General features: G+C 49.7%; 1 protein-coding gene across 3 annotated transcripts in view; it reads right to left on the bottom strand.

Annotated features, from left to right (window-relative positions):
* The window catches only part of LOC110512753 (G protein-coupled receptor kinase 3), a 93591-nt gene that overhangs the window by 40053 nt on the left and 41997 nt on the right, over positions 1-11541 (bottom strand). For all 3 annotated transcript variants that reach the window (XR_016493368.1, XM_036967332.2, XM_090227111.1), the window contains exons 3-7: positions 4914-4987; positions 3457-3558; positions 3142-3216; positions 2078-2139; positions 1605-1656 (exon numbers count right to left, since the gene is read on the bottom strand). Coding sequence is in view for 2 of the 3 variants with exons in the window: in XM_036967332.2 (XP_036823227.1) it covers positions 1605-1656; positions 2078-2139; positions 3142-3216; positions 3457-3558; positions 4914-4987 (365 nt within the window). In the remaining variant the exon portion in view is untranslated. The remainder of the gene's footprint in view (positions 1-1604; positions 1657-2077; positions 2140-3141; positions 3217-3456; positions 3559-4913; positions 4988-11541) is intronic.

The raw sequence follows: 11541 nt of genomic DNA, 5'->3' as shown, positions 1-11541 counted from the left end.
GGATGAAAAGAGAGAGTGAAAAATAGAGAGGGGGGATGAAGAGAGAGAGAGAGTGAGAAATAGAGTGAGAAAAGAAATAGAGGGGGGGATGAAGAGAGAGAGAGAAATAGAGAGGGGGATGAAGAGAGAGAGAGTGAGAAATAGAGAGGGGGGATGAAAAGAGAGAGAGTGAGAAATAGAGAGGGGGGATGAAGAGAGAGTGAGAAATAGAGAGGGGGATGAAGAGAGAGAGAGTGAGAAATAGAGAGGGGGGTGAAGAGAGAGTGAGAAATAGAGAGGGGGGATGAAGAGAGAGTGAGAAATAAAGAGGGGGGTGAAAAGAGAGTGAGAAATAGAGAGGGGGGATGAAAAGAGAGAGAGTGAGAAATAGAGAGGGGGGATGACGAGAGAGAGAAAGAGTGAGAAATAGAGAGTGGGGGGATGAAAAGAGAGAGAAATAGAGAGGGGGGATGAAGAGAGAGAGAGAGAGAGGGGGGATGAAGAGAGAGAGAGTGAGAAATAGAGAGGGGAGGATGAAAAGAGAGAGAGTGAGAAATAGAGAGGGGAGGATGAAAAGAGAGAGAGTGAGAAATAGAGAGGGGAGGATGAAAAGAGAGAGAGTGAGAAATAGAGAGGGGAGGATGAAAAGAGAGAGAGTGAGAAATAGAGAGGGGGGCATGAACAGAGAGAGTGAGAAATAGAGAGGGGGGCATGAAAAGAGAGAGAGAGAAATAGAGGGGGGATGAAGAGAGAGAGAGAAATAGAGAGGGGGGATGAAGAGAGAGAGAGAGAGAAATAGAGAGGGGGGTGAAAAGAGAGAGAGTGAGAAATAGAGAGTGGGGGGATGAAAAGAGAGAGAGTGAAATAGAGGGGGGATCAAAAGAGAGAGTGAAATAGAGAGGGGGGATGAAAAGAGAGAGTGAGAAATAGAGAGTGGGGGGATGAAGAGAGAGAGAAATAGAGAGGGGGGATGAAGAGAGAGAGAGTGAGAAAATAAATAGAGGGGGGGATGAAAAGAGAGAGAGTGAGAAATAGAGAGGGGAGGATGAAAAGAGAGAAATAGAGAGGGGGATGAAAAGATAGAGAAATAGAGAGGGGGGAGAGAGAGAGTGAGAAATAGAGAGGGGGGATGAAGAGAGAGAGAGTGAGAAATAGAGAGGGGGGATGAAAAGAGAGAGAGAGAAATAGAGAGGGGGGATGAAAAGAGAGAGAAATAGAGAGGGGGGATGAAGAGAGAGAGTGAGAAATAGAGAGGGGGGATGAAAAGAGAGAGAGAGAAATAGAGAGGGGGGATGAAGAGAGATAGAGAAATAGAGGGGGGATGAAAAGAGAGAGTGAGAAATAGAGAGGGGGGATGAAAAGAGAGAGAGTGAGAAATAGAGAGGGGGGATGAAAAGAGAGAGAGAGAGTGAGAAATAGAGAGGGGGATGAAAAGAGAGAGAGTGAGAAATAGAGAGGGGGGATGAAAAGAGAGACAGTGAGAAATAGAGAGGGGGGGTGAAGAGAGAGAGAAATAGAGAGGGGGGGTGAAAAGAGAGCGAGACAATAGCTTATAATGAAGGTTCATGGAACGCTTACAGGACGCTTACAGGAGTAACACACACACACACCGCAACGTTACTCACATGGATGTTCAGCTCCACATTCTTCCACTGGCAGAAACGAGTGAACTTGTCACTGGCGAGAGAGAGGAAAAAGAGGAGAGATGAAGAGAGAGAGAGAGAGACAGAGAGCGAGAGGGACAGAGAGCGACACAGAGAGCGACAGAGAGCGACAGAGAGAGCCAGAGAGAGCCAGAGAGAGCCAGAGAGAGCCAGAGAGAGAGAGCCAGAGAGAGAGCCAGAGAGAGAGCCAGAGAGAGACAGAGAGAGACAGAGTTAGCCTTCGTAGTGTGGAGAGACGCCTTTCTGTTTCGACACAAATGGATGAATGGATACTAAAAGCACTTTCCTTCTAAATCTGGTGAGGATGAAAAAGTACAGATTATTCTGGCCATTATCCAACATCTTCCCTTTCTCCTCTCCTCCTGCCCCCCTTTCTCCTCTCCTCCCGCCCCCCTTTCTCCTCTCCTCCCACCCCGCCCTCACCCCAGTCTCACCTCTCTATGAACTTCTGGAAGATCATCCCTCGCAGGCTGTCACAGATCTCCACGATGTACGGCTGAACACAAACAGGAGTGAGTTAGTGAGTGTGAGAGAGAGGGAGAGAGTGTGACGCCCAGTATGTAGTAGGGATGCCCCCCCCCCCCCCCCCCTAAAAAAAATCATTTTTGCACGGGAAACACAAGAAAAATCCATGTGAAGGGCATGACATTTATTTATTTTCAGAGAATAAAAAGTCCATAAAACACACTTGCAAATAGTGTGCTGTGGGGGGGCTTTGCATCTGACACGCGGTTCTATAGGAGGTGCCTGAGGAAAAGTTAAGACTCAAATCACGTCTCGCATCCCCAATACATTGCCAGGTGCACTTTTGGTGTTAACCGGTATTAGAATACGGTAACTCATTTAACTGAAACAACGGAGTACACAAGCGCCACGGAAAGTACGTGGAGGAGGAGCGTTTCAACGGTAAGAAATACGGCTACAATGTGAATTGAATAAATGGTTTTTGGAGTGGTCAACGCTGAATCAGGCACAACGCACGCTCAAATAGGAGTTGCTTAGGCGAGACGCAAAATGTTTCCGCTGTCCCTTTAAGAGCGGGAGATTGCCGCGGCAACGGTGGAGAATCTCCAACGTCTCTTGGCAGGCAGCCGCTTCAAACGTAAACCTTGAAAAAAATGACCTAGCGCGTGAACAAAACTATGTAAATAGGCACTTTAGTAGACCAACTTCACACTCTAAATACGACCAACTTCACACTCTGAAGTCCGTTTCGGGTTCTTTTTGGAGGGAGCGTAGGGATGCATTCTGTGCTCAGCCAATGATTTCCACATGAGAAACAGACCCTCCCATCATAACCTGTTTGTTGTTGTTGTTGTTGTTGTTGTTGCTGCTGCTGCTGCTGCTGCTGCTTCGCATCCACACGATTCGCGTGGATTTTTTGGGGAACCGAAACGGCGAATATTGCCGTGAAAAGCAGCAGAGTTCGCGTCCCCCCCGGGTTTGGGGCTGCGCAGACACACAAATGGGAGTCAGAGCGTGAGCGCGTGTTACTCACCTGGAAGAGAGAGGGAGGCACCTGCTTCTTGGCCAGGTGAGTCTGAACGTGATCCACTGCTTTCTTAGAGAAGGCCTGAGAGAGACAGAAACAGAGGGAAAGGGTGAATCCACAAGAATATGGGGGGGGTGAAACAAATATAGCAACAATAAATGAGTCATTCCCAGTGCAGTTTGGCATTCCAACGGTCTTAGTACGGTTGGGGTGTTCCATTGTGTCTAATCATGTAAACTTCCTCCCTGAGAGGAGCTGACGTGGGTGTGACTCGGTTACGCTGTGTTGGGCGTGTGTCCCGTGTTGACGCCGTGTCCTTACATGTGAGCAGGAGAGGAGTTCCTTCATGATGTAGCCGTCATAGATCTGTCTGCTACGGCACAACCTCTCCTCTTCAGAGTCCAACTTCTCGTAGTCCTTAATCTGACACACACAGGGGTTAACACACACACACACACACTTCCTCTGAAACACACCATGGAATTAGCCTAATCTCAAACGTCTCACATGCCCACAAATCCAACGGACAACATACTAGACTCCTGATCTCTGACCAATGTGAGTGAGTGAGTGAGTGAGTGAGTGAGTGAGTGAGTGAGTGAGAGTGAGTGAGTGAGTGAGTGAGTGAGAGAGAGTGAGAGTGAGAAAGCGAGGGGTAAAGAGACAGACAGTTGAGGCAGACAGATTGAAAGATATACAAGTTATCTACAAAAGTATGTGGACACCCATTCAAACGAGTGGATCCAGACTCTTTCAGCCACACCCGTTGTTGACAGGCATGTAAAATCAGGCACACCGTCGTGCAATCGCCATAGACAAACATTGGCAGTAGAATGGCACGTACTGGAGAGCTCAGTGAATTTCAATCATGGCTGAGTCACAGGATGCCACCTGTCCAACAAGTCAGTTCGTCAAATTCTTGCCCTGCTAGGGCTGCCCCCGGTCAACTGTAAGTGCTGTTATTGTGAAGTGGAAGTCTAGGAGCAACAACAGCTCAGCCAGGAAGTGGTAAGGCCACACAAGCTCACAGAACGGGACCGCCGAGTGCTGTAGGGTGCAAAAATCATCTGTCCACGGTTGCAACACTCACTACCGAGTTACAAACTGCCTCTGGAAGCAACGTCAACACAAGAACTGTTGGTCGGGAGCTTCGTGAAATGGGTTTCCATGGCCGAGCAGCCGCAAACAAGCCTACCTGACCCAATGTATAGTTTCAAATGTAAAGTTTGGTGGAGATGGAATAATGGTATGGGGATGTTTTTCATGGTTAGGACTAGGCCCCTTAGTTCCAGTGAAGGGAAACCTTAACGCTACAGCATACAATGACATTCTAGATGATTCTGTGCTTCCTCATTTGTGGCAACAGTTTGGGGAAGGCCCTTTCCTGTTTAAGCATGACAATGCTCCCCTGCACAAGGTGAGGTCCATACATAAATGGTTTGTTGAGATCGGTGTGTAAGAACTTGACTTGACTGGCCTGCACAGAGCCCTGACCTCAACCCCATCGAACACCTTTGGGATTAATTGGAACGCCGACTGCGAGTCAGGCCTAATCGCCCAACATCAGTGCCTGACCTCACTAATGCTCTTGTGGCTTAATGGAAGCAAGTCCCTGCAGCAAGTTTCCAACATCTAGTGGAAAGCCTTCCCAGAAGAGTGGAGGCTGTTATAGCAGCAAAGGGGGGACCAACAACATATTAATGTCCTTGAGTTTGGAATGAGATGTTTGACGGGCAGGTGTCCACATACTTTTGGTCATGTAGTGTACATGTTCCTACCTCTTCGTAGAACTTGAGCTGTGGCACGGCCTCGTCGATTTCAGTCAAACAGAAATCTTTGAACAGCAGAAAACCTGAAAACAGAGAAACACACCGTCAGCGAGAATACACACACATAGTTGTTTCTTTGACATTACGATACCAATTATACAATTCTATTTGTGTACACGTGTGTGTGTGTGTGTGTGTGTGTTTTGAATTAACTGCAGGAGAAGTCCACACCACTGCCAACAAAGCAGCCGGGGTTGACTTCCACACACAGCCCTTTCCTTCGAGACTTAGGCCTGTAGTGGATTGGCCTTAACAGAACAAGATTCTCATCTCATTGAGCCAATCCCCTATCAGACACACACACAGTCTGCAATGTGACTCAGAAGGACCACAATGACAGGGAGTGATAGCGCCGTCAGCTTGAACCTCTACAGTCTGCAATGTGACTCAGAAGGACCACAATGACAGGGAGTGATAGCGCCGTCAGCTTGAACCTCTACAGTCTGCAATGTGACTCAGAAGGACCACAATGACAGGGAGTGATAGCGCCGTCAGCTTGAACCTCTACAGTCTGCAATGTGACTCAGAAGGACCACAATGACAGGGAGTGATAGCGCCGTCAGCTTGAACCTCTACAGTCTGCAATGTGACTCAGAAGGACCACAATGACAGGGAGTGATAGCGCCGTCAGCTCGAACCTCTACAGTCTGCAATGTGACTCAGAAGGACCACAATGACAGGGAGTGATAGCGCCGTCAGCTCGAACCTCTACAGTCTGCAATGTGACTCAGAAGGACCACAATGACAGGGAGTGATAGCGCCGTCAGCTCGAACCTCTACAGTCTGCAATGTGACTCAGAAGGACCACAATGACAGGGAGTGATAGCGCCGTCAGCTTGAACCTCTACAGTCTGCAATGTGACTCAGAAGGACCACAATGACAGGGGGTGATAGCGCCGTCAGCTCGAACCTCTACAGTCTGCAATGTGACTAAGAAGGACCACAATGACAGGGGGTGATAGCGCCGTCAGCTTGAACCTCTACAGTCTGCAATGTGACTCAGAAGGACCACAATGACAGGGAGTGATAGCGCCGTCAGCTTGAACCTCTACAGTCTGCAATGTGACTCAGAAGGACCACAATGACAGGGAGTGATAGCGCCGTCAGCTTGAACCTCTACAGTCTGCAATGTGACTCAGAAGGACCACAATGACAGGGAGTGATAGCGCCGTCAGCTTGAACCTCTACAGTCTGCAATGTGACTCAGAAGGACCACAATGACAGGGAGTGATAGCGCCGTCAGCTTGAACCTCTACAGTCTGCAATGTGACTCAGAAGGACCACAATGACAGGGAGTGATAGCGCCGTCAGCTTGAACCTCTACAGTCTGCAATGTGACTCAGAAGGACCACAATGACAGGGAGTGATAGCGCCGTCAGCTTGAACCTCTACAGTCTGCAATGTGACTCAGAAGGACCACAATGACAGGGAGTGATAGCGCCGTCAGCTTGAACCTCTACAGTCTGCAATGTGACTCAGAAGGACCACAATGACAGGGAGTGATAGCGCCGTCAGCTTGAACCTCTACAGTCTGCAATGTGACTCAGAAGGACCACAATGACAGGGAGTGATAGCGCCGTCAGCTTGAACCTCTACAGTCTGCAATGTGACTCAGAAGGACCACAATGACAGGGAGTGATAGCGCCGTCAGCTTGAACCTCTACAGTCTGCAATGTGACTCAGAAGGACCACAATGACAGGGAGTGATAGCGCCGTCAGCTTGAACCTCTACAGTCTGCAATGTGACTCAGAAGGACCACAATGACAGGGAGTGATAGCGCCGTCAGCTTGAACCTCTACAGTCTGCAATGTGACTCAGAAGGACCACAATGACAGGGAGTGATAGCGCCGTCAGCTTGAACCTCTACAGTCTGCAATGTGACTCAGAAGGACCACAATGACAGGGAGTGATAGCGCCGTCAGCTTGAACCTCTACAGTCTGCAATGTGACTCAGAAGGACCACAATGACAGGGGGTGATAGCGCCGTCAGCTCGAACCTCTACAGTCTGCAATGTGACTCAGAAGGACCACAATGACAGGGAGTGATAGCGCCGTCAGCTTGAACCTCTACAGTCTGCAATGTGACTCAGAAGGACCACAATGACAGGGAGTGATAGCGCCGTCAGCTTGAACCTCTACAGTCTGCAATGTGACTCAGAAGGACCACAATGACAGGGAGTGATAGCGCCGTCAGCTTGAACCTCTACAGTCTGCAATGTGACTCAGAAGGACCACAATGACAGGGAGTGATAGCGCCGTCAGCTTGAACCTCTACAGTCTGCAATGTGACTCAGAAGGACCACAATGACAGGGAGTGATAGCGCCGTCAGCTTGAACCTCTACAGTCTGCAATGTGACTCAGAAGGACCACAATGACAGGGAGTGATAGCGCCGTCAGCTTGAACCTCTACAGTCTGCAATGTGACTCAGAAGGACCACAATGACAGGGAGTGATAGCGCCGTCAGCTTGAACCTCTACAGTCTGCAATGTGACTCAGAAGGACCACAATGACAGGGAGTGATAGCGCCGTCAGCTTGAACCTCTACAGTCTGCAATGTGACTCAGAAGGACCACAATGACAGGGAGTGATAGCGCCGTCAGCTTGAACCTCTACAGTCTGCAATGTGACTCAGAAGGACCACAATGACAGGGAGTGATAGCGCCGTCAGCTTGAACCTCTACAGTCTGCAATGTGACTCAGAAGGACCACAATGACAGGGAGTGATAGCGCCGTCAGCTTGAACCTCTACAGTCTGCAATGTGACTCAGAAGGACCACAATGACAGGGAGTGATAGCGCCGTCAGCTTGAACCTCTACAGTCTGCAATGTGACTCAGAAGGACCACAATGACAGGGAGTGATAGCGCCGTCAGCTTGAACCTCTACAGTCTGCAATGTGACTCAGAAGGACCACAATGACAGGGAGTGATAGCGCCGTCAGCTTGAACCTCTACAGTCTGCAATGTGACTCAGAAGGACCACAATGACAGGGAGTGATAGCGCCGTCAGCTTGAACCTCTACAGTCTGCAATGTGACTCAGAAGGACCACAATGACAGGGAGTGATAGCGCCGTCAGCTTGAACCTCTACAGTCTGCAATGTGACTCAGAAGGACCACAATGACAGGGAGTGATAGCGCCGTCAGCTTGAACCTCTACAGTCTGCAATGTGACTCAGAAGGACCACAATGACAGGGAGTGATAGCGCCGTCAGCTTGAACCTCTACAGTCTGCAATGTGACTCAGAAGGACCACAATGACAGGGAGTGATAGCGCCGTCAGCTTGAACCTCTACAGTCTGCAATGTGACTCAGAAGGACCACAATGACAGGGAGTGATAGCGCCGTCAGCTTGAACCTCTACAGTCTGCAATGTGACTCAGAAGGACCACAATGACAGGGAGTGATAGCGCCGTCAGCTTGAACCTCTACAGTCTGCAATGTGACTCAGAAGGACCACAATGACAGGGAGTGATAGCGCCGTCAGCTTGAACCTCTACAGTCTGCAATGTGACTCAGAAGGACCACAATGACAGGGAGTGATAGCGCCGTCAGCTTGAACCTCTACAGTCTGCAATGTGACTCAGAAGGACCACAATGACAGGGAGTGATAGCGCCGTCAGCTTGAACCTCTACAGTCTGCATATTATCACAAACAAAAAAAATGTATATAAAAAAAAAAAAAACGCTCGCCACACACCATCTACTGGAACCCGTCGGAAACAGCGCTCAGAAACTAGCCCGGGGGTCGCCGTGGTAACCCGCCCGTTGCTTTCCCGGCGCGTGCGCCCATCTCTTCCCGGGGCATTAGCTAATTAGCATTACTGCCGCTAAAATAGACGGGCTAACGAGATGACACGGGGAACAACCTTGCAGAGACAAAAACACGTATGCTACTGGGCGTCGTCTTCCCCTTCGCTCCAAATCCTTCCCCCGCCTAATCACTCTTCTCTGCAGTGGTAGAACTCGTAGCGTGGGTTTACAGATAAGGTCCAAATACGAGCGGCCCTAAAACCACCGGGAGCAGAGCAATACAGATCCAGTCCATTTTGTCAGACGACATCCCATAAATTGATTCGACTAGGCCTCGCCGCCCACCAGGAAGCACATGCGACAACCCTGCCCGGGTAGAAACCTTGGCTACCAGAAGTTGGGGGCGAGGAGGAGGGACAGGTGGAGGAGGATGGGTAGAGGAGAGAGGGGAAAAAAGAGAAGGACGTTAGAGAGGACGTTAGAACAGTCTTCACCAGCAGTCACACTTCTCCTCTCTACGAGCGACTGTCACTGTACACAAAACACCACAACAGTCACACTTCTCCTCTCTACGAGCGACTGTCACTGTACACAAAACACCACAACAGTCACACTTCTCCTCTCTACGAGCGACTGTCACTGTACACAAAACACCACAACAGTCACACTTCTCCTCTCTACGAGCGACTGTCACTGTACACAAAACACCACAACAGTCACACTTCTCCTCTCTACGAGCGACTGTCACTGTACACAAAACACCACAACAGTCAACTCTGGCCTCCCTGTCACAGGAAGACAAGGTTGTTTAAAGAATGGAGTACCCTCACACACACACACACACACAAAACACACTCAGGCTAACACTTACGCACGCACAGACACACCAAACTAGATGAACGAGTGTGCTGCGGTTAAAGAGATTCTCGGGTACTTGGCATACTTTTTTAGCCAGTAGTTCTGAAAGGGGCGTTCACCAGGCAAAAGTGGTCCCCGAAAATGGGCGTATTACATTGTATATGTGCGCCATATCCTTGCACTCCCTCTGCCGTGTGTGCTTCTGGCAAGCTGTCATTCAAATGGAGGGGCTGAAGCTCATTGGCTGGAACGCAAAATGCCAAGGGGGGGCCGGCCCATGTGGGGGGAAATTTAAAGAGAATGGCGCAAGGCACAGGTTCCAGATAAACAGTCGCTCGCAAATCTAGGGATTTTCTGGCTAAATCGATGTAAAACAAGACCTCTGCTCATAGACTATGCGTGTGAGCCACGCACGGACACACCCAGCCCCCCCCCCCAAAAAACATAGCAGTTCAGAGGCATGTCTTTTAACTGAGATGTCATGAGCAGCGTCTCTTCATTACCTCCCAGAGAGAAAGAGAGAGGGGGGAGGGAGAACGATGCACTGTTTACTACCTCAGAACGGAGGGAATCGCATCTCATCTCTTTTGTCATTTGTCCCACTGAGTCACTTAAAAAAAAGGCGCCATCTGAGGAGACGCCGTTCGAGTCGCTAGCTGCACACGTTATAAATCAGACAAACACACCCAGTTAAAAAAAATAAAAAGAAAGGAGGTTCTGTGGCAAACGCCGAGCTACGGCAGCACGAGACCGTGAGATGGTCCAGCCGGGGAGGTGACTGGACTGATGAACATCGTGATGATGAGCGAATCATCATATTTCCCCTCTGTAGTACAAAGTGCATAAGGCCTTGACACAGAGCTAAACCCACCCCTACATACTGCTTGACACAGAGCTAAACCCACCCCTACATACTGCTTGACACAGAGCTAAACCCACCCCTACATACTGCTTGACGCAGAGCTAAACCCACCCCTACATACTGCTTGACACAGAGCTAAACCCACCCCTACATACTGCTTGACGCAGAGCTAAACCCACCCCTACATACTGCTTGACGCAGAGCTAAACCCATCCCTACATACTGCTTGACGCAGAGCTAAACCCACCCCTACATACTGCTTGACACAGAGCTAAACCCACCCCTACATACTGCTTGACACAGAGCTAAACCCACCCCTACATACTGCTTGACGCAGAGCTAAACCCACCCCTACATACTGCTTGACGCAGAGCTAAACCCACCCCTACATACTGCTTGACAGAGCTAAACCCACCCCTACATACTGCTTGACGCAGAGCTAAACCCACCCCTACATACTGCTTGACACAGAGCTAAACCCACCCCACCCCTACATACTGCTTGACGCAGAGCTAAACCCACCCCTACATACTGCTTGACACAGAGCTAACCCCCCCCCACCCCTACATACTGCTTGACACAGAGCTAAACCCACCCCTACATACTGCTTGACGCAGAGCTAAACCCACCCCTACATACTGCTTGACGCAGAGCTAAACCCACCCCTACATACTGCTTGACACAGAGCTAAACCCACCCCTACATACTGCTTGACACAGAGCTAAACCCACCCCTACATACTGCTTGACGCAGAGCTAAACCCACCCCTACATACTGCTTGACACAGAGCTAAACCCACCCCTACATACTGCTTGACGCAGAGCTAAACCCACCCCTACATACTGCTTGACACAGAGCTAAACCCACCCCTACATACTGCTTGACACAGAGCTAAACCCACCCCTACATACTGCTTGACACAGAGCTAAACCCACCCCTACATACTGCTTGACGCAGAGCTAAACCCACCCCTACATACTGCTTGACACAGAGCTAAACCCACCCCTACATACTGCTTGACGCAGAGCTAAACCCACCCCGACATACTGCTTGACGCAGAGCTAAACCCACCCCTACATACTGCTTGACACAGAGCTAAACCCA

Source organism: Oncorhynchus mykiss, chromosome 29 (assembly GCF_057628025.1).
Source record: "Oncorhynchus mykiss isolate SJ-2025 chromosome 29, ASM5762802v1, whole genome shotgun sequence".
NCBI lineage: Eukaryota > Metazoa > Chordata > Actinopteri > Salmoniformes > Salmonidae > Oncorhynchus > Oncorhynchus mykiss.
This window is presented reverse-complemented; position numbering and strand designations above follow the sequence as displayed.